This window comes from Rhea americana, unplaced genomic scaffold (assembly GCF_003343005.1).
Source record: "Rhea americana isolate MKP2758 unplaced genomic scaffold, rheAme1 scaffold_151, whole genome shotgun sequence".
Lineage (NCBI taxonomy): Eukaryota > Metazoa > Chordata > Aves > Rheiformes > Rheidae > Rhea > Rhea americana.
Genome location: NW_028185606.1, coordinates 273,685 through 297,248, shown reverse-complemented (window position 1 = coordinate 297,248; position 23,564 = coordinate 273,685). Strand labels below are relative to the sequence as shown.

General features: G+C 37.7%; 1 protein-coding gene across 6 annotated transcripts in view; it reads left to right on the top strand.

The window, feature by feature from the left end:
* Window positions 1–23,564, top strand: part of RALGPS2 (Ral GEF with PH domain and SH3 binding motif 2) — a 123,131-nt gene that overhangs the window by 1,425 nt on the left and 98,142 nt on the right. For 2 of the 6 annotated variants that reach the window (XM_085299614.1, XM_085299612.1), the window contains exons 1-2: window positions 16,869–16,948; window positions 22,531–22,662. In XM_085299614.1, coding sequence (XP_085155740.1) covers window positions 16,928–16,948; window positions 22,531–22,662 — 153 coding nt within the window. In that variant the 5' untranslated portion in view covers window positions 16,869–16,927. Of the gene's footprint in view, window positions 1–531; window positions 1,683–2,039; window positions 2,296–11,248; window positions 11,414–16,868; window positions 16,949–20,808; window positions 20,903–22,530; window positions 22,663–23,564 lie in introns of those variants that run through there. The other 4 variants (XM_085299613.1, XM_085299617.1, XM_085299616.1 and 1 more) reach the window with 4 other exon arrangements.

Sequence of the window (23,564 nt, the reverse complement as noted above, 5' to 3'; positions counted from 1 at the left end):
TGCAGTGGATTTTTTTTTCTTGTCACTGTCTGCTTGTAACTATTTTTTTTTTTTTACTACTGCTATGCTGATGATGATCTGTTTCAGAATAAAATGGACACATTTTTCTATTCACACTGAACAGAGATGTGCAGCCTCTTTTGATTTGTAGACCTATTGCATTTTCTGGTGGCTGTGCACATTTCTGTCTAGTAAGCTTCAACTCACCTGGATTTTTTTAATCTCTATTAGATCTCAGACCTTTAGAAATGACATGTGGACCACAGGTTGAAACGTACTGACATCAATGATATGTTTGCATTATCTTTGCGTTAATAGTCTAATTTTGGAGCCTCTCAACACAGTGTCAAATACAGAACAATGAGGAATAGAGAAACATATTGTTTCCAAAGCTGATCTTTTGACAACTTGTAYGTGTTTTTTTCATGTATTATTGTAAAGTTTAGAATCAATGATAATACAGTCATAGAGGTGCCTGTGAAAGCCCTACATGAGCTGTACTGGCATGGATCCTGTGTTTTTGTTTTGTTTTTGTTTTTGCACTTGTGTGAAACATCAGTTTAAAGAACTTGCGTGAATGAACTGAATGGTGTCATCAAGTGCACAGAATAGCATAGTGAGTAAGTTGATATTAACTGTTTAATAGCAGTGCCTCTACTTATGCTGTAAATATCTCAGAAAAGTGAAATATTTTTCATTTCACTTATTTGTTTTTTTAGGGGAATCACTTGCAGAAGCAAAATGTTAGTCCCTATACAGCCTCTGCACATCCYTGCATTTGGGTTGGCTACTGTCTTGCTCAGAACTTCTGCTAAAGCTAAGTCACTTGGATTGAAATAGTGCCCTCTGGTGACATCTGTATTTAGAATTCGGAGTATATATGAAGAACTACTCTTGCTATTCTGAAGTTAAATATTCCTTCTGAAAAGAATTGAAGTTTATTCTTCACTAAAATGCTAAAGTATAGCATATTTGAGATGGAGGGAGAGTGGTCCTTGGGGAAAAATGTGTGGAAGATGTACTCCAGTAGTTTGGAGCCTGTTGACCTCCTTGTGAAATATTCTACCTTCTAGTTTATTTTGCTAGATTTTTAGCAAGCTATATTTTATTATTCAACCAATGGAAAATAGTGTTCAAGAAGATATCCTGTTTAATGTCAGTTCTTTTTCTCTAGAAATTACCTTTGTGCAGAATTTTTTTGAAGATTATTTYGCTTGCACTCTTACATCATGGTAGACTGTGTAGACCAAGAAAACCCACTTGCTATTTTTGTATTTTGGTGGTCTTCATGCTGATGAGTATAATTGAATATGTATAAATGTAGAGAGCTAACTTTTAAACTTCAATTACTTGTATTAACTTTTATTTTAAACTGATCTGTCTAATAAATGTGTGTTTAGGACTTCAAAAAGCTACTGATCTTAGTGTATTAATCTTCTATTTGGCTTATGTTCAATTATTAAAAGATTTGAATTGATAAGGACACATCTTTATCTTAAAGTTYCTTCTACTATTTCCCTGTCATTGAGATTAGTTTTTAAATTTTTTTATATTTCCTTGGAACTATGAATCACTTGGGCTCCGCCTTTGATTCAGTAATGGAAGCTTGGTTGAAAACTTGCTTTAAAGCTGAGGAGGGTAAATGCTGGTCTTTTGTCCAACTGTAAGACATCAAAGCCATGGTATGCTTTTGATTTGACTTTTTAATAGCCCTTTATTGGATGCGATTATATTGAAGGAGATACTTAAATACATTTTCAATATATTTGGAAGAACACATTAATGCCTTTGTGTTTAGATACCTGGAACTGCTGTAGTRAAAATAATGTTGTTAATCATGAGTATGTGCATGCATATATTTTTTATTGCATGAACACAAGCTTGTGTTTTTGTTTTTTTTCCTGTTACAAACTGATCCTCTCAGACTGCTTAAGCAAGAGAGGCTTACTGTTAGAGTTGGCTGTTCAAAGCAGATGCTCTGTGTACTTTGTTTGCTAGAACATGCAGATGTGTAACTGCAGCTCTTTCCTTCTGCAAAGGTCCTTAAAAACTTTGTAGGGCTCCAAGGAAGTTGGCATTAGAATCCTACYTGTGGGCAGGCTAGTGAAATCCAGCATTTTGCCAAGCAGTTAAAAGGACATAMGAAATCGGAGCTCTAGGAAGACTGTAGTGGTGTGTCAGATGAAGAAACTGCAGCTCTTGCTCCAGCGGCAGTCCAGGCATTGGACGAAGGTGATGGCAGCAGCTTTGTGTAGCCAGAAGCAGCTGTGAGGAGCAGAGAAGATAATGGAAAAGGTAAGGGTGGCCCTAAATCACAGAAGGGGAGCAGGTGTTGGGCAGCATGGTATATTCTGAATGCTAGAACTTCTTGCCGTGACTCTCAAGTTAGTGTGGTGGAATCAGTAGGCATTGAACCCATTCATTGACYCGCTAAGAGGGAGACTTAGTCTGATGTCTTTCTGCCTGATGTACAGGTTTCAGTTTGTCGGAGACTTTGACTACAAAAACTCAACCTCTTCATGGAATCTTCTAGCATAGCAAAACAAAATACAAGGGCCTCCACTGGGCCAGTGCTAAATATTTTGAAAGACCGTTTTCCCAAAATGCATAAAAGGTTAGTGTTTAACTTTGGAGTCACTTCTCTGAGATGAGTTATGTGCCAGTACGGTTACACTTGGCCTTTTCAAAATTCCTTAAAGGCYTCTAGATTGTAGACTCCTATATGGCATAAATATTGTCTTTTTTGAACTCGTGGAGCTTTCCTAGAGAATGCTTTCAAACCTTGCAATCTCATYTTTACTATCAGTTTTTCTTTTTTCAAGGCTGTAATTTCTGTGCAGAGAGGTGATTGCCTCTGTGCTTCTTGTATCCTTTTTTGTAAGGGCAAGGTTGTCCTCCACACTGTCGTACTGTTTGAAGTGCAAGGATGACTGCTTAGGTAGTACTGCAGGGCAATAGTGCTGGAAAAATCTAGAATTTGCAAATTCTAGAAGCTTTACCCTTATTTCTTTAGGATTATACTTGTCTGGATGTGTTCTGGCTCTTTGTGGCTGTATCAAGTGCATCAAAAAGTTGCTTCTGGCTGAAGCAAATCTCTGGATGTTCTGCAAGGGTCTCTCTCTGCTGAACATTGAACAATTGAAGAGCTTCTTTGTTAGAATGTCAAGYAAGCTGACAGGGCGTTTCTGTATACATTATCTTGGTGGTTTAAAAACCTGCTTATTTCTTAGTTGTGAAGAGCAGCCTCCTTTGTTAAAGATTAAGAATGTAACATGGCAGTTGATGTGATGCCAGATTTGAGAGCAGTACATCTGTTGTTGCTTGATGGTTAAATTAAAAGCCCTTATTTTTTTTATTAGTTTTTTTTAAGGTGGATATTGCTTGCAGTCCTCTAGTTGTGTTCATACTGGTGTAAACTCTAAGAATAGTTATTTATTCTGTTTCTTTGAGATGTAGGACTTGTGGTCTGTTCTCTACACCTAATTTAGATTTTGTGGRTGAGGGGGAATAGAAATCTAYTTCATAGACAGTATAATCTTCAGATTGTAAGTGAACTGGGAAAGGCATTTGTCTGCTCTATTTTTCTTTMTGGTCTATACTGTGGGGGAGGGGGCTATAAGTCTTGCCCATATACTGCAAAAGTGTCCACAATGGTTAATGTAGCTTAGTGCCTCATCAGCATGTAGTTGAGATTTGGACATGGATTAGAACAAGCTGGCTGAGGTTCAATCCAGATAAAATATACATGATGATGTGGATATAATTATCGGCCTTCCTGATTGAAGGAGTGTATATGCTGTTAGGTAAAAGTGTTGATGCCCTCTGATCTTAGTTGTTTTTTAGCAATCATAATGAAACAGTAAAATCATTTTTTTAGATCTTTAACTAGAAGACTGAGACCTAATCTGACTAGGATCTGGCTAGAAATCGTTACTGTTCTTCYTCCTTTGTTTTTAGGTCGTTATTGGGGTTAGGTATAGCTCAGTTGGTTAGAGCATGGTGCTAATAATGCTAAAGTTGCGAGTTTGATCCCCGTGCGAGCCACTTGTTTGAGGGTTGGACTAGGTGGTCTCCAGAGGTCCCTTTCAACCTTACCAATTCTATGATTCTGTGATTAGCAGTTCTTAGTGCAAATAATGAAGCACAACATGGGCAAAATGTGGATAAGTTAAGGAAGACAGAACAGCTTGCCAGAGGATAATCAGAAATGGGATAGAGGGAGACTCATTTTTAATCTTGCCATGAGGTCCTCTGCTGAAAAGTGGTGGACTTGACTTAGGAATTCCTAGGAGGTCTTGAATCTCTGCGCTTATACTGTCTCTACTATATGTCTGTAGGTTGTCCRAGGGCTGAAACTGTCAGAGTGGGAGAGAAGTGTATAAAGGGGGTTGAAGAGGAGAAGTTTGAGATTTGCTGACATTCATGTTGAAACTGTGTCTTAAAACTGTGGAAGCAATCTTGTGCAGAATGTTTTGATGGCTTTGGAGCCATTATCAGTCAGCAGCACTGATATTTCAGATGTGTATTTGTTATCTCTTTTTCTCCTAATGGAGCTGTAGTATTGGTTGCAATCAATTAAGTCTGCAGTGAACTAGGACTGGCTTCTAAAGAATCAACTCTGACCATAGTTGTAGTAGTATGGCATTAAAAGCMGTTAGATTTGAACCTGTCTTACTATGCATTCAGAGGCAACTTTGAAACTATGGCGTTTGCTTTTCTCATTGAGAGTGACTCAGATCATGCTGAGGAAGAATAATATTGATCTTTTTTTAAAAAAGAAGAGGGTGTATTTCTTGGATAATAGGGGTGAGATGATTGGCAGACATCCTGAGTAAGTGATCTTAATGCAGTTGGCAAATCAGATTGCTTTTATCATGTAATTAAGGTACCAAGGGCTTTGGGTAATTGGCTTAACTGTAGTATTATATTTTTTATTCAGATTCAAAATACATGGTATAAAGTGATAAAGTAGCTACAGTTGGATGAATGAGTGAACAAATAGGACTAGTACAAAGCACACTTTCTGTAGTTACATAATTTTCAGATTATCAAGCAACAATAATGTWTGGGCAGGCTGAGGAGTCTGTAAATGGAAAACAAAGTCTCAAATTATTAAGGTTTTCTCTGTACGCTTCATGTCTGAATTGGTTGTATTGAAGAGGCAAGTAACTASAGGTGGACTTCTGACTTGTTAGTTTTGCATAAAACTCAAGCTTAGAAACTTTTTAACAGCTCCTGTTTCCAGTCTACTTGTTTTAATAACAAATTGTGACTTTATTCCTATTGCTCTTATGTTTTATCCCCACTTTACAAATGTGGRTGACTACAACTTGATAATGAATTGAAATGATTTGTAATTGAATTGTTACGCCATGTATGTTTTTTCTTGGCAGAGTATTTCTTGACTGCTCACTACTGGCACTGTCTATTCTTGCAGAAATACCAGTTGGGTGAACTGGATCAGTGAACTTACCCAGCTCAGAAATTACCCTCCCCTCCCCCCCACTATCTTATTTTTCAGTTTGATCACTTCCCCCAAGCTRTTTGATTCTGCAGCCGTACACACTCTTGTGCTGATACCCTGTCAAATGTAATGGAGGAGGAAGCAATTGGGGGCAGACAATACTGGTAAATGCAAAATCAATGCTCTAGTAAAACTGACTGAAGTCAGACAGGGGGTCAGTTGTCTCTTCAGCTCTAACTTAGCTTGTGGAACCATTGTTAATAGTAATAGAAAACAAGAAGGAATCTGTTTTGAATTCCTAGCTTGGGAGAAGAAAAAAATCTTAGTCTTCTCCAGCTGTCTTAGTCTAYCCGTACTGGTGAACTAAAGCCCTATCAGATTGCACACAGAAACGCTTCAGGCATTGTGGGATCCTTGTGAYGTTCTTGAAAACCTCTTTGGAATAGGGCTTAACTTTGAGTGTAACATCTTTTACAGTAACCCAGTGGAATGAGCTGGGAGTAATGTTGATGTTACTCAAAACTGGGCATTAGAGCTATCTGTCTTAAAAAAACAATCCTCAAACTTTTGGAGTATTTTGTGGATTACAACATCAACTACAATAAACTTTGTTTAGTATTAGCATGCTGGTAGCATCTCATAGTTTCTTAAGCATATGTTTTGATTTACAAAATGCATAAAAACTGTTTGAAGTGCTAAATCAAAAAAAAAAAAAACCTCAAAGATTTGGACTACTCTTTCTATTAACGCATCACTGTTTTGTGCTAGTTACTCACTCTAATATCATGAGGTGTTTTGATAAAGCATATGGTGAAATGGGATGGCTCAGAAGCATTGTGTTTCCTCTTCTACCCTATCACATAATTAACTTTGTATGGTTAAAGGGCACCTGAAATATGTTGCTGTTGCTAGTGAATCCAGACCACTCTGCCATCAATCTRTTTTTGATTACTAGCCAATTTCCTGGTAGGTAACTTTGAATAATTGTGGTCCTCTTAGTGATCAAAATCTTTTGGAAGTGTAGATTGTGTCTTACAAAAAGGCCTGTTGATATAAGAACAGTAGGAATCTATTTGAGTTCAGTCCTTCTACCAAGTTAAGGTGATCTACAGGTACTTTGTTTGAGATTATCATGCAAAATTACTGAAGTAGGATTTCTTAGCTAGCTGCTAACCCTTTATTTTTTGAGGACTGAATGTACTGGCAAGGAGACTGAGATACTTGTTTGGGGAGGTCAAAACCTAGGCCTTGCAGGTCTGCCTGAAGATAGGATGACAATAAACATTACCTGAGTATAAGGCTTTGCTTTTTTAAATATGCTATTTCAGGGCATGGATGATATCAGGCATGCGGTTTCTAATGAAATTGTTTCCTGTTATGTTTATATAATAATAGCAGATGTCCCTMTGTAAAGGTAGAAATACTTTTGCTGCTGCTAGTTTAAAAAGTGCTTATCTAGATTTTTTTTTCTTTTTTCCCCATGTCATTTTCTGTATTGATGAYGTGTGGATTTTTTTTTCATCTGAGCTTATTTTGAGCAGTTACCTCTGGCACTTCACACAGAAGAATATTTAATGTGAGATCATCTTGCAAGTATTGATAATATGCTTGGTCTACCCTCAGTTTGGAAAAGTCAGGCATAATCAACTAATAACAGAACTGTCTGGCCAAGCTTCAGAGCAAGATTTGAAACAAATTTTGCCAGATAACTCTTTGCTAATGGATTTTTAATATGCTTACTGTTTTTCTGAAAGTGTTCTTCTCCTTACTAGTAGTCAGTAGCTTGCTTTCTGATCTAGTCTAATATATGCAATTTCCAGTCATGGTAATAGATGATTTTCAGTGCAACTTTAAAAAAAAGTGCTTCTTATGTTAAACTTCAAAAATGAAGAGGAAACTTGGTCCTGGTCTTTATTAGAAGTATGTACCAGCTTTAATAGTAGCAAGTTTAAATATTAAATTATAGTTCTTATCATTTATACTATGTGAAGCCCTTGTGTAAATCTAGCTATGCTGACAGAAAATTTATGTTATTTGTGGAACTTATTTAACTATACTGCAGTATGTATTGAAGTGTTCAAAGTGTCCAGAATAATACTAAAATAATTTGGAGGGGAAAGTGATGTTAACTGAATTGTAGTCAGCAAAGCAACCCAGAAAGCAAGCTGATACTCTTCATTTGGGATGGATGCCAGATATGCAATGTTTTGGAAAGTTGAAGGTACATTAAAGTGATGCTGAAGAAATGGACAATTATTCTGGAGATTTTTTTATGTATGAAGAATGGCAGCTATTCACAAGCAAATATTCTGCTTTAGGATCTGCTTGCAGGTAGTATTTCCCCAATGTCTGCGTGTAGTAGCTTGCACTTATACTTAATTACCTTGCTGACACTTTGCTTTTTTTTTGCGTGGCTTGGGTCTGCGTTTTTGTGGCTAGGGTCTGTGATACGTGTTTAATACATCCACTCGGCCATTTTAACTCTTTCCTGAAGCTGTCTTAATGGTGGTAAGGTTTGTTTGTTAGGTACTAGATCATGTTTCAGAGTGAGAAACTTGTCTTAAGTATTCATACAAATCTATATGCAAGATGACATTCAGGGACTTCAGTTTGTTAAAAGAAGTGGTCTCAAAGTTCTGTTGCAGACCAGCAATCAGAACTGCAGTAGCTTTAGTTTGTTTTAGCTTTTGGTAAGGGATATTGTATGACTAGGAGAAGGAAAAGGAGTATCTGAGTGTTTCTTACTACATGATCCCGATTACCTGTGTGCATGTACAATATAAATTTTAAAATACTTATGATCACATTATCCCAGGGTGCCTGGAGAAACTCATCACAAATGTGTTTTGTCCTGTGAAATGGTCTACCTTCCATATGTAATTTGATTAGCTTGTAGGAGAAAACTGAAATGCCTATGGGTGTGGGAACTAAGCTGTATGCTTAGTATGTTTGATATAAGTCCAAAGTGAAGATGTGAAGTAGGTGTGAATTTTAATCAAATTTAGACTTGCAGTAACAAAACTGCGTTTTGAATTTGCGTGCTAATGACTTGAGGCTGACACRTTTTTGATGAAGTATAGTTCATGGTGTCAATTCTATAACTTAGTTGTTAGACAATGAAGGTATTAATTAAAGGAATATTGTTAAGACCAAAAAGCATTTTTTTAATGATAGTTTAGGAAAATATGAAATATGTTGTAATAGGAATTAGTCATTTAATACAGATTTTGTTATAGCACTGTAATAGTTTGGAGATGTCATATCTACGTAATGCTAGGCTGGATGGACTTTAATCTCGTTGGCCAATGTGAAGTGATTTTGCTAAAAAGGGAGACTTGTTTGATAGTGCAAGTAAATGAATGAAAGAAGTCAGGCTATGCCATTGTGCTCACAAAACTTCCATTAAATCCATTATGCATTCATAAGCATAAGTATATTGTAGAAAAGCTGAAGGCTTTAATAATTATTTCATCTGTACCTACTAAAAGTTAGCTCTTATTTCCATAGCGCTTTTGTTCTTTAACTTGCATTGTTTTAAGTATTTTTGCTTCCCCTTGCTCTCTGAAGCAGTAGGCTTAAGTAAAGAACAGAATTGGGGAGTCTTAGAGTTAGAGGACAGGGACAGGAATGAGATCTCTCCAGGGAATAGGAAACAAGCTTCAGACTTTTCCTGTCTGGGGACATCTGGAGTTTCTGTATTGCTTCTAGGTGTCAGATTTCTGGGCAGACTGGTACTGAGTGTCACAGATGTCTTGTTGGCTTTGCTTGTGGGAGTGGGGAGGGAAGATGGGGAGAAGTGATGGGCTTCAGCAACTGAAGTTTTACTTGCCAGTCTCACTCTCTCTGGTGTCTTCTTTCCCTATTACCTTCCAGGTCACTAATGGAGTCGGATATTCTTTTCCTCCCTAGGGCAGTAGGGTGTGTTTCTATGATCTTATCTCTAGACAAGCTGATCAGTACTTCTTTGTGGCTTTTTCTCTATTACTCTTCTAATATTGATAGAGTTAATTGCTTACAGAAAGAAAATTGGAATGTTTTGGAATTCTTAAATGGYGTTTTTACCTCTCTAATACAGAGATGGCTAACATTTTTTTGACATAATGATCCTCGAAATCGGTTAACGTACCTTGGAAGATACAAAGGGGTGGTTCCTAGATTGGAGACACCGTTTGCATCAYGTTCTTTTTTCGGGGGGATGGGGCTGAGTCAAGCGTGCAACTGGATCCTATAGTGAATGGATGTTTGCTTCATTCCTCAGCAAGGGAGGAGGTTTATGCAGCATTGTCTGTGGTAGCACAGCCCTACTGCCTGCTGTTTCACAGCTCTGCCAGATTTACACTGTTTGTTAGCTGCGTGGAACTCTTGCTTGCTTGCTCTTGTTAGCTGAAAAAAGCCCTCATCTGATGCTCTTGGAAAAAAACTAGCTTTGTAGATCAGAAGGCTACTGTATGAATATTGTGTATATAGGTAGCAGCATTTATGCTGGTTTTGCTGAGGTTGGTATCCTCAGTTTTGGAGGCTGGTGGAAAATAAGCTAATATAGTTTATTAGAATCTCAGCTTTTTWAAGTAGTGAAATAGTTTCAAAAGCATACCACCTGTCCTAAATACTGTAACTGTATTGTGGCTAATGGCTTTTTCTAAGTTGTTGTTCAGCTATTTCAGCAATTAGATATTACCAATCTATGAAGCTGCTTAACCTTTTGTGTGTGTGTGTTTAAATGGTGTTCACAGTCAGCCTTGTAAGTCGAATATGGAACTAAATAAGAGAAATGCGGYAGATAAAGGCAGCAGGTGAGATTTCCCTGAAATAGATGATTTTGGCTTTTGAGACAACACCAAAACATCTGTGTTTATTTTATCTAATTAAAATAATTTGGTTTTGAATCAGAAGAAAWTTGTCTGGTCTTGTTTTTTTTCACTTCTTTCAAAGAATTATTTGTAGTTCAAATTTATTTGGAATCTGAGATCTTGATGAGTGGTAGCAGTTGAAAATTTTATGGTACTGATGCCATAAAGTGTTGCAGTATTGGCAAGTATCRATTATTATGAAACCTTTTGACAAAGATACAGTGAGGTTTGGGAAGTTTTGTGTTTGGAGTAGGTTCTCTCTCCTTTCCCCTTGCTCTTCCATGACACCCTRCTGTTTTGCTTGTACTGCAGGCTGRGCATGGTGGGTTACAGGTTTTCTCTCCTATTTCTATACCAAAATATGGTATTTTGTCCCTCAGTACAACTCTCCTCTCATCCTGGGATCCTCAGGCTTTCTTACCTCTGAACCTGTGCGTTTAGCAGTCTTGCTTTGCTATGATACTTTTTCTGGAAAGRCAAAATGGACTGTGACCTACTTCTAGGTCTCATTAATGTTGAAGGAGAGAGACCGTATGGATTGCACACAAATACCTCAGAACTAGGAGATATCTACCACAGTGCTSTCTTTCCTGGTTAAGAGAACATGCCCGTGCCAGAAGCTGATTGCTGGGAGTGATGCATTTTAAAATAGTGTTTGGTCAATATTGTGCATGATCTTCTTTGTATCTATTACGCAGTAAAAAATATAAAATTTAAATACAACTCTCTACAACAGTTTCTTCAACTGGCAGTCCATGGGCTGTGTTCTGTCYCTGTAGGGCAATGAAGTTTCTTGCCAACCGTTAACAGAGAATTTATTCCCCATCCAGCCCTCCTAGCTCAGGTTGTGTTTCCCAGCCCAGGCTGTTTACTGGTGTGTAGTGTCCACTCATGTTTTCCCCYGTTGACCAGTTTTCTTGTCCTTTCRGGCTGTGGACAGTTTGACCTCAGTAACGGTCATCATGATCATCATGATACCATGAAATGGTATCAAATCCCTCACCAAATTGTAATTTGTGATACTGGATCCAAATGCTAAAAACTGCCCCAGATCCTTCCAGTTCTGTCAGTCTTACAGCACTTTTTTCCTCGTTTCAAGGTAAATTTTGTGTGAAATGAAAAATGTTTGTCTTGRTAAATCTGTTTATTAATTTGGGTGCCAATTCAAGCCTTTTAAAACTMATTTTTAAGGCAGGAGTGGTGAGTGTGGCTAGATCTCAAGAAAGAGTGCTGTGTTTGCATGTAGATAAAGTCAAGAATTAGCTTTCATGGGATCTGAGCATCTTTGYTGTTTGCACTTATTTGAAGCTTTGCTTACTTATGCAATAACGTACTTCTACCTCCTTAGGAAGTAATTTGAAAARTTACTTGGTTTTCCTTGGTCTCTTATTAGTTACCATGAGGTTACTGTGTGTGATGTAAAGAATTATCATGTTCCCCACTCCTCCCCCCTGTGATTTGTCACCTTCCCCTGTTCTGTAACCAAGAATTTGAGACTTGACTTTACTAGTAGAGGTATGCAAATGATTCTGCATAGTTGGTTCCCATGCATTGCTAGCTATGCTCTTTTTAAGTCTTTTAAGTTAATGCTTGTATTGTATTTCAGGATCTTTCTTGATGTGTCCTGGAAAACACTGAATGCTACATCAATTATACAAGTTCTGCAAACTGTAGATAGTTATTATGTCATTCCTTCTTTGGAGCAAATTCTTCATCAATAATGTAGATAGATGGCTTGGGAATAGCTCCACCAGGGCTCTCATTTATACTATCCATTTGCCTAAAATTACTTTTTGTTTTTGTGGTGATTCAGCTATTGCTGTTAGTGCACAAAGAATAAGATTGGTGTACCAAGAATTTCACACTTCCAAATAAATTCCTGTTTACATAGAGTATCTTGGTAAATTGCAGGGAAATTTTCCCTGTTTTTGCCTGTTATTCAGACAGAAACTTGGTGTCAGATAATATCTTAATATATTATTCTCCTTCTTGAAAATATTTGTTCTAAATYATTTTGGTTGAAATGAACATATGCTTAGTCTTCAATTTCAGACATTTTCAGTAGGCCACTGACATCTAGCTGAGCCAGCTGATGAGTCGTTAGATCTTTCTGGTGGTTCTCAAGCATTTATAACAAGACTCTAAAATCYGTTTGTTTTGTTGAAGTCCTAGATCTGCATGAGTTCACCCAGATTTATCCTATTTCTGTGTCATTTTTTGTTTTTCTTATGCAGACGCTTTGGTGGTCAGCAGTTACATAGTTCTTGCTGACTTTTCTTGGGTGAAGAAAAGGATTTAATATTAAACTACTGGTGTTTGAGTGTYTGCTGTTAAATCAGTTGCCTGATTTACTGTGGCCCTTCTAAAAGGAGTTAGAAACTCAGAAAAGGTGTGAATGGTTGGATGGATGGGTGACCACTACATGCATTGTTTGCTTGTAGAAGCTGGACAAGCTGACCTCAACACCCTTTMACAAACAAATTTAGGGATAATGGCACAGGCAGAATTCACTCTGGATTTTCAGCTCCCCTTCGTAAATGACTATTGCATTTCCCCATAATACTCGTCATGCCGAATGTAGGCAATTCATAGGCTGTCAGGATTTTTCCTGTTAGCACCATTTTTATAGCAACTGTATAAACTTCTATATAGGTGCATGCTAATTAAAAAAAAAAAACTATGGAGAACATTGTTGAAATGTCATCATRGGTGTCATTGATAAGGTCTGTATTGATCTCTCCAAATGCTGAATTTTAAAATGGTCTGAGACATTGTCTATTCAGGTAAGAGCCTTACTGCCTGTTAATGTCWTCTCAAAAATCATCAAATCATCAATCAAAGTGTTCTTCAAACAGTATTTTCTTCTTCCTGCCTTAGAAAGTGTGAGTTCTGCCTTCCTCCTCCGAAACAAGAAATCTACCTTTTTTTGTGTGTTATTGAACAAAGAAAGAGTTCAGTTGAGGCAGACAATCGTACTGAATCTTTATTTCTGTAGCTTTGAAARCTGTTACTCGGCAGCAGTTGTACTTTGTCATCTCATTTGTTTAAAAACTTACCCCTAACCTGGTTTGGTTATCATGTTTTTGATTTTGTTGTTTATGACTTTGACTGTAGCACTTACTGTCTGTAGAAGATTATTCGAAGAGCTCGCTGTGTGGCTATGTGAGCTGTCCTTATATATCCATGTGTGAAGTATAGACTTCCTTCATATTTAGCTTAAAATGAATGTGATTTCTAACTGAGTCTTTTAGTTGCTGTCTTCCAGGTAACCCCATAATTTTGTTGTAGTATTTGTTGCCACTATTTGCTTTGGATAAGAAAAAGTTCTCATGATTGCCAGCTGTTTTTGGTATCTGGCATTTTCTATTTTAGAGTATTCAATGTCTACATCCTATCATAGCTGATACWTTTTTTTTTTTTAACCATACAAGCTGCTGGTGCATAAGTGGTGGTGGTTGTGGATGACAGTTCCTGTAGCTTAGTGACAGTAATAAAGAATGTGTTCTCTGTCCCCTTTATTTCAGAATTTGCAGGTGTGTAGCTGTACATAAAATATTTTTTAAATTTTTCCGTTTTTCTTCATTAAATGATATTTCAGTCAGAAGACAAAAGACTTGTCAAATACTCTCTGACCAAATTCTTTTAGATATTCTACATGTAGAGTGTGTAATATTTTAATATAAAAGCTTCCTTTGAAGGTATTTGGTGTTACATGGGATATTTGATTTAGCAGGGTGATACAGCAGTATACTGAAATCACAGTACAAGTGTRTACAYCTAGCAAAATACAACAWTTAYGTTATACAGTTCAACTGCAATACCAATGTGGTCCCCATTGCTGGTCTCTAGTATGCTCACTGTCATGATGCTGGGTGTCCCCAGTCTCCAAGAAGGAATCTGTGGGTTGCTCTCTCAAATTCTTTTGTTAGTTGTTCGGGTTTTATACTCTATAKTGGGCTGAGCAGTGTGTGCACTTCTCCCTTGCTGGTCTGGCTGACTCAGGGACACATTCACACTCTTGATAAGCTCAGGAAGAAATATTTACACCAGTTAATCCACTCAACTGACATAGCTGTTTATCTTAAAGGCTACCCTCTGGTCCMCTTTGTGTTGAGCTAGTCAGGGTTCTGTGCCACAGCTGCGGTCAGTGAATCACACACTACATCATTCCTGAGCTTCCTGGGCACCTCACCCTTGCCCATCTCCTCTGAACCCTATTCCATTGTAAGAGTTCGTTGGTTGATCACAATTTGTCACCCATGTGGATCTATTTGTAGCCTATTATAATGATCTCCTCCAAGTTTCTCTTCTGCTGGAATTTTTGCTAGGCTGAAATTCTTGCTACTGCATTATTAAGTTCTCAGACCTAAGATTCAAAAGGGCAGCATCTAGAGACTTTTCACAGTGAACACGTATCTTTTCTGATAGAAAGTCTGTAATAATTTTCCCTTACTTGGTATTGTTTGCAATATCCAGAAATTAAGCAAAACTGTGGATCCAGATAACTCAAGAGTAATGCATTACTGATCTTGAAGTTCACACTAGAGTGGCATTGTGTATTCTGCTGCTTTATTTTAAGTATTTTGTTTATGATGTTGCAGAATGTTGTCCATGGCTGTATTCTTCCTTTTGTAGTTCCACTGGTGCCCTGCTTGTACTTCTAAACCATAAGATACTTTGCAAACTGAACGAGTTAATCGGCATATCTTCTACTCATCTTGTTTACAAACAAAGCTGATTGCTCGAAGGCCATGTGGTGGACATCTTGGTAAAGCTAATTGTGGAAAGGTTTATAGATCTGCATAATTTATTGGAGCATCTGTCTCAGCTTAAATTTCTCCTGTTTATTTTCTTTGCTTCCTTTGTACCTCTGATCCATGGAACTAATTGTCATAGTTCCTKTCTTTCAAACTTATCTCCAAGATCRGATTTCTCCTATTTTGTGTGTGTTTGTGAGGAGAGRTCCTCCTCTGCTTCCTGACTGAACAAGTTTTGATTCCTTCTTCAAGCAATTAGAGAAAGACTATACTTATTTCTAAAAAMATTTGCTAGACTAACAGTAGACTTGAAATCTGGAGGAAGAGGAGACCAAAACCTTACAATACRCAATATGCTTTCAGTGCTTAAATAATTGGCTTCTCTAATATTTATATTTTGGCATATGGGAGGGAAAAACAAACAATACATCGTAACTTTAAGTGTTTAGTTGATTCTGACATCTGAAAAAAGTAGCAAAATCCAAAAGAATAAAATGCTTCTGTATGCGATGTTCTTTCTAAAGAACAACAAAGTTGAACAGAGGCTTGTAAATGATCTTTGAAGAAAGAACCTGAGGTTCTGAGAACTTGATAGTTTTTAGGCAGTTTGCGAACAAAAGCTTAAATTCCTGTGCAGTAAACTTAYCTACTTACCTGGGGCTCTCTTTTGTCTTACAACTTTCAAACTCTGATGGAGACCTGTGGATTTGGGGTTTCATATCTGGAACTCAGCTGGTACTGCTTTTATTCTGATGGGCAAGACGTGCTTAGGAAAAGAGAGAGATGTTACACAACTTTGAACTACTAAGTCTTATTAGAAGGAATATAGAAATGCTTTAAGCTTGCAACAGGATCARCTGAACCTTAAAGAAATCTCTTGCATTACTGGATTAGCTTTACTGCTTTTGCAGGCATCATACTGCAAATTCTTTAAGGAGTGAATGTAGTATCGACTTGCAGCTATGACTTTTTGCTTTTTTATGGTTTTGGGGAAAATATTTGACAACCTGATTGTTATATTCTGATTTCTGACTTTAAATTTACACTTTATTCATACTCCTTTTGTTTGCCCTCCTGATATTTACACATAGCAAGTGTATCCTGCTGCAGGTTTTGTTTTGTTAGCCTGGGCAACCTGAGGTCTGTTGGTTTCTGTTTACATGATAGGCTCTTACATAGTGGTATGCTCCTTGCATATATTTGGATTTGAAAATATTTTGAAGCTGGGTGTCTAGAGTTGTGTATGATACAACAGTCAAGATCTCTTGTGGAATGTTTTGGTGGTAGTCACATGAGATCAAGTAAAAACCTTTGCATTAGATATGAAGAAAAACGATTTCATGTTTAGAACAGGCTGACAGTGATTTCCAAGAAATGAGCTGAAAGTCGTAGCAGAAACTTAGAGTGATCTTCTCAAATTTTATGGCTGAATTTTACTTTTCATTTTCTTGTCCATTAGATGATTTTATTCTTCCTGCGTTGTAGTGTTCTCATGTATTTCCCAATGTTTAATATTTGTGCTAGTGTCACATATCTAATAACTGTTAGTAGTCTCTTTCCAGTACAATATTCTGTTCAAGATTATGTCCCTTTATCTCTGTTCTATCCGTGTCTTTTTCCACTTACTTTCTTTTAGTAGTGTCCTTAGTCTTAACCTTCACTGGTTGTGGTGACTTACCAAGTGCTTTTCCTAGACTCATGGAGACAGGATCTTAATGCCTTTCTGTGAACGTAAGACAGRTTTTCTATTTTCAAACTTGTGCTACTTTAAATTTTTTTTCTCTGAAGGTCCTACTGGACAGCAAGTTGATGCARGTCAGCAGTGTGCCCTTGCAGCAAAGAAGTCAAACAGCTCRATGGGCTCCCTTAAAAGAAAGGTAGCTAGCTAGTTAAGAGAATGACTTTTCTCCTCTATTCAACRCTTATGAGACTATATCTGGAGAACTGTCTGTTTGGGGGCTCCCCAGTACAGGAAAGGCATTTGGTGTACTTGGAACAAGCCCAGTATGATGAACAAGTAGGACTGGGGGACTGGCACACATGCCTAGAGAGAAGTGCTTTGCAAGAGGCTGAGTGTACTGGGTTTATTCAGCCTTAAGACAAAAAGGCTAGGTGGAGTTTTATTGCTGTCCTCAAATACCTGAGGGGAGGCTATAGAGGAGGTGGAACTAAACATTTCTCAGAAGGGCAAAGTCGAAGGATGTGGCGTAACAGACACAAGTTGAGACAAGGGAAATTCTGATCATATGTTAAGAAAAACGTTTTCGTGATGAGTGTGATTGAACACTGATCAAGTTTTCCTGGAGAGGTGGTGGCATTTCCGTCCTTGAAGGTGTTCAGAAGTGAGCTAGACAAGGCTCTGAGCAATCTGTTGATAACTTGAGAGGTGCACTTCAAAGTTCTTCATTGATTTTTTCAAAAACAAAACCTGGTTTTAGAATATTCGGAAAGTTCTGTTTTGCCTGGAGGCATATGGATTGTACTTCCCACAAGATATTTATCTGAATAAGACAGACTAAATGGTCTTTCATGAGTGTGCATCTTGCAAAAGTTAAGAAAAAAAGATGGCAATTAAGGTAGCAATATAATCAATGTGCCTTTTTWTGGTGTTGGATTTATTTGGGCCATACTGTTTTGGATCTTATAGCACAGAGACTGTACCTTAAGCCACTGGATGGAGTATGGAGATGACCCGCATCCAAAAGATCAGTGTTTCTGAATGTGGGTGTTCTTCATCTGTGGCAGACATTAGTGTGCCAAGTGAATAATTGTAATAGGGATTCTTTATTTTAGCTTAATTGTAGCTATTTAAGGTAAGAAGGAATTATGGATTAATTGGCCCATTCTGTATTTAACTTCTGATTAAAGGGCAGTGAGCATCCTAAATACAGAAGCAGTTCCACAAGGTACTTCCAGCCAGAAGAAGCCTACTTGGTGCRTATGAAGCCACTGTGACAGTTGCTTGAAGATCTTGAGGTTCTGTTTCACTAAAGTTTGTACCTTTTGTTCAATGGGTATGATTTGGAAAGTGCCAAGCAGTGTAGGAAGAAGTMTACTTTTATGAGTGAGAAGGCTCTGATCTAGAATTTGAAATCATGCAGCCGTCYACTGAATTCTAAGTGTTTTGTGAGACTTCTATGAAATAGGGAGATTTAACTAACCTAGGTAGATCTAACTGTGTTCATAGGGAAGTGCAGATTCTGTGGAGTCCAGTATGCTTCTGTTTCATGTTTGAAAGGAAATACCTTTTCTGTACTGTTTTTCAAAATAATGATTAGAGTTTCCACAAGATCAGATGCACAAGTTAATTTTACCTGAACTGTTGTTCAACTCTTACAGTTCTTTGGTCCCAGAGTTTTTAGTACTGGCCTTGCATTTGTAGTTGATCGTAATTCATGCAAGGCACTTCTGTTTTTTTCCGTGGAGAACAGTGATCAAAATAAATGGCACTGTTACAATTCATAATGTTGGTAGAAAATAGGATCTTGGTCATTGTGACTCAAGCCACTCATAAACCTAGCGGTGGCTCTGWCTCCTCAAAGCTCGTGGATTGCTCTGATCAGTGAGCTTAGCTGGCTCATTTTTTAATGTAACCTTAGGGTGGTCTTTAAAATGCTGTTTGTCTGGCTGTATGGCTTTTTTTTTTTTCCTCCCTCTTTCCCTCTATTCAGGCAGTGTTATACTTAGTCTGAAGCAAGAATTTCCCTGAATTCTGCTGTGGAAAGGATTCAAGGTTAGGCTTCCCATTAGACACCTTACTGTAACGGAATAGTTATCAAATACAGCCTTGGGTGAATTTGCACAAAAACTCAGACTCATTGAAGATGGCAGCCCTTGCTTAGTATAGATGCTTTTGCTCTTTGGACTTGATGAATATTTTAACTGGATGTGTTTTTTTTTCCCCTTATGTACAGTATGCATGACTTACAGAGGTAGGAAAGCACCACATAGTGCATCCAGTAGCCCAGACTTCAGGTTGGCACAAATGCCTGCTTGTCCARCATTTTATGCTTCATATGAAACTTTCACCTCCATATTTAATGCACTTCTGAGAACATGGGCATTTATTAACTTGAAGAGGAGAAACAAGCTGGAAGTTCAAATTACTGAATGTAATTTAGTTTTTGTAATTGGATATAGTGGGTACACACTAAAAGCTGTGTGACTCACTACTGCAGTGTGGTGACAGTCATTTCACGTATCCCATTATGTTGTTCTGAATAWCTCTGCTGTTGATCTTCCTGATATTGCTGAGTACTGCTTATTGTGGTATTAAGCAGAAGGCCAGTGTAGTATGCAAAGCATTATTTCCTTATTCCAGGGTTAGGATTATTTTTACACTCGTCTAGTATGCTGACCAAAATTGTTACTGTTCCTTTTGTTTGTTTTAGGGAGGGTCTGGTGGTCTCGTATCTAATAAAGCTTTCAAAAGTATGCTGCTTGGTATTGCACATTCCAGGACTTGGAAGTTGATGAATGTTAACTTAGATTGTTGTTTCAGCCTCTTACTAAATATCTGTGAAGTAGGAAAAAGCATATGTAAATGTATTTAAAGATAATGTAGTAATGCAGCAATGGGTATGAAATGAAGACTGTATGGACAGCTTTGATATAATAAACCTAAYTTGTAAATATTTTTAATCTTGATTTCCTCTTAATATAGGGTTTTTCTAAGCAATTTTCTACCTATTTAAAATGGAAGTTGAACACACATTTTGTTGTATGCCTCTGATGGTCTTACCAGTCTGAGAGGAGTAGTTCTTGAAATCTGAACTTCAGCATTAGAGTGTAATTTATTGTTGCACAAGTTACAAGAATAATTGTTCTGGTAGGGGCAGAGTAGATAGGCTGCTGAATCCACAGGAAAGTCTCTTTTGCCTGCCAGCTGACAGAGTCTTAGCAGAAGGAAGACAAGCTTACTTCTGGAGCTGCAGCCTGGGTCTGGAGAGAGTGCTTTTTGTCCTCTGAAGAGGAGAGAGCTCTGGCTGGATTTTGTGAGGGAGAAGGGAATATGTGGTTCAGGCTGGTGGACCTAGTCTGGGATGCCTTGGGGGCTTGGTGAGAGGAGAGATCAGAGGAAAGTCTAGCTTCCTGAGGCATATGCGATTGCTTTCTCTGCTGCCTATCTATGCACGCTTTTCAGCATGRTGGCCAATTTCAACCATACCCAAGGGATAGAGTTCATAAGAGCAGAGTTCTTAAAAATTTCTTTAAAATTAGTGACTATAGTGAARATTAGAAGAGGAAAAACCCAGATCAGTATTCACCACCTCTGTACCTCCCCCCCCCCAACTCCCAAGGGGAAAAAAAAATCCATTGCAAAATTTCCATGTTTATTTTGTTCTGCTGTTGGGTCAGGGCAGCCGTAAGTACCTGTCTGTCTAGTACTCCAAGTAGATGGGAAGATGCAAACAGTTTAAATTGGTAAAGCTTACAGAGCAGGTAGAGAATGGGAGGTATTGTATTAAGGGGCCAAGGGTGAAGCAATAGGGAGTATTGGTGGTGTGTGTGTGGGGGGGAAATACGTTGCTGGAGCCTATCTGGATGTGTAAGGGTTACAGGAGACTAATCATTAGGGAATTAGGTTTTAACTGTGTTGCTTATAGAGGAATCATTTCTCTTGCTTCTCTTAGGTTGCTCTGCCAACTCTATAGGCTTCTATAACATGCACAACTTCTTTAAAAATACTGATTATTCTGTGTCATAATAAAACTGCAAGTACCTTCCCATCTTGGGACAAGAATGACGTTCTGAACGTGCAGAGAGCCTGAAACTGGCTTTGGAGCTGCGATACCTCTGTATCCTACCATCACTACTACATCAGTTCCAGGGTTTGTTTCCTTGCTCTTCAGTTCTGTAAACGTCAAGGAAAGGGAACAGGAAAAAGGCGCTGGGGAGCTAAGCATTTGGAAATAGGCCGTGTGAGACAATCTGGAGGGTAATTGGGGTGGGGAAAGATGGTGGTGATGGAAACTAAGTCACAAGCCAAAGATGAAATATTTTTTCTYTTGACATGAACAGTTAGAACAGTTAGTAAGTGTATTATCCTAAGACTTGAGCTGGCATTTTTTTTAGAGTCACTAGGTCTTCTGACATTAGTGGAGGCAATTACATCACCTTACAGCTTACAGTTGGGAACRTAATACTAAAGTGAAATGCAGTGTTTTCTACCCTGAGAATGAGACAGTCCCATTAGGGTTAAGCAAAAAAGCGTGCACACACCCACAAAGCTACCACGAATGATGGTTCTGATCTGCAGAAATCTAGCTCAACATGGATCGGATGGGGCTGTTAATACATATATAATACATGTTAACACTATACCTACAAGGCTGAAATTTGCTATATGGTTCTCTATTTCAGTTGATCTCCTTTTGTGTATTACTTTCCTACAATGACATTTTCAAGATATTGGTTTTTTTGAGGACACTTTATTCAGACACTGCAGTTTCCTGCCTTCCAGGCTTATTTGTTATACCTCTTTTTAGATCACTTGCAGTTAGAGCTTTTCACATAACTTTATTTTTCAATAATGTAGAAGTCTTAAATATGAAATGCTGTAATACTGTTTTGTCATAACTTGTAGTTACCTGTCATGTAGCTTCTCCGTTAATTTGCAGCCTGTCTGTAGTTGAGTTAAGTGACAAACCAAAAGTGAATATCGTAAATAATTGCAAGTTTGGAAAAAGTCAGACTTGTTATAAATGTGCACCTATGAAAAGTAATTTATGACCTCTTTTTCACGCTAGAGGGCACTAACATCCCATGAAATTTAAGCCCAAACAAGTTTTTATTGTCTACAATGTTTATGTATTAGGTAGTCCTGTGCCTTCTGTAGAGAGGCCAGAATTCTTAATTTCTTTACAGCGTTCTCCCTGTAACAATGAAAACTGAAATAGTAGCCTTCTTGCAAGGATGTGTCAGATGGATGCATTAGTGATGTTTTTATTGCCTAAACAGTAATTTGGGGAATGATTTCTGGAAGAAAAAGTAACTTTCATTTGTGTGTTTAAAGTGCTTTCATTGTGATGCTTTTCACTTGAAGCTAGTAAATAGGAATATAAAGTAGAAGGCTATTGGATAACTTATAAAAATAAATCTGATAGAGTTGGTCTTGATTTTAACATTTGTAATSAAAGGAAAAGAATCTTCAACTAATGCTGTAAGTATAACTTCTAAGCTGTGGGTTAATGCATGCATTTACATATCAATGCTTGGTATAAAGGAAAATATAAAAACCATGAAAATTTCTATACTAGCAGGAAGTAACAGATTGTAGAAGAATCTTCAGTTGTGTGTATGAGGACATTCTGAAGTAGATAATTTGTGTTTGAAACTAAAGCTTGCTCCTCAAGGCAGTGTAGCAGTTTAAAGTAGTTCAGGTTTTATTATGATTGCAATGCTGAATCTTTCTTAAAACACTTGAACAAAATGACTTCTGATTATTTGTTYTTTGTAGGAATGGTTATTCTGTTGCCTTGGAGATGATCCTGCTGCCTTAAATGTAGGACAGGAGAYTAACAGTGTGGTCAGTATGGACCTAATGAACGGACAGTCAAGCAGTGTTAATATTGCGGCTACTGCTTCAGAGGTAAGGATTACAAAACTCAGTTCTTGAGTATTTAAAACCATAAAACTTAACTTTTTAAAATGCCCCCAAACAAAAGTGTCTGTCTTTTAACAGATCTTATGCAGCAGATTCTTACTTATATGGGTGTTGTGGTTTAATGCTCCACAATTTAGATTAATTTAAAGTTCTGATCTTTATATAGCAGTAGAAAGCGYGAACTGTTATTCACAGCCTTGTCAGTAACTGCCTTTTCTGTGTCATTTTCCATCAGAGCCAGATAAGAAAGCTCTTCKTTTTAAGTTATAATAGTGTGAGATACTCTTGGCACAATATTTGGAGTTGGGGAGGCCCGTGGGAAATRCTATCTTCTTCAGCAGTAGTAGTACTGGGGTTCTGACACTGTAGYGTTGTGGAATGATAAGGTCATTCCCTTTCCCTCCTGGACTTGAGAGGGATTGGTATGGGACCCCCTTGCAAAGTTTCTACCATCTAGAATTGGACAGCTCATGAGTTAAGAGTCTGTATCAACTGTACTAAATGAATTTGCCTTCAGTAGGTTATAGTTTGTCATGACTAACTGAGGAGGAGGGAAAATTCATAACTGAAAAGTTTCTGAAAGTACAGTGTACACGTTACTGAAAACGGATGCCTGTGTAGTTTGGGGGTTTTGTTTTGTTTTCCAAAATCAGTTTTTTCAAAGATACGGTGCTGTCAGAAGAACTTAACTATTTAAAACAGTTGTGATTATTAAACAAGCAAGTATATTCTTCAGATCTTTGAACCCCAAAATATTTAAAAATGGAGCAGGATTTATTTCAGCTGGCTGAATTTTCAGGAACTCAAATGTTCTCACTTCTGTGAGTGGGAAGTGAAAGTAGAAATACGTAGTACAGCTATAATAGTTCTGCCTTGTTAGATTTTCA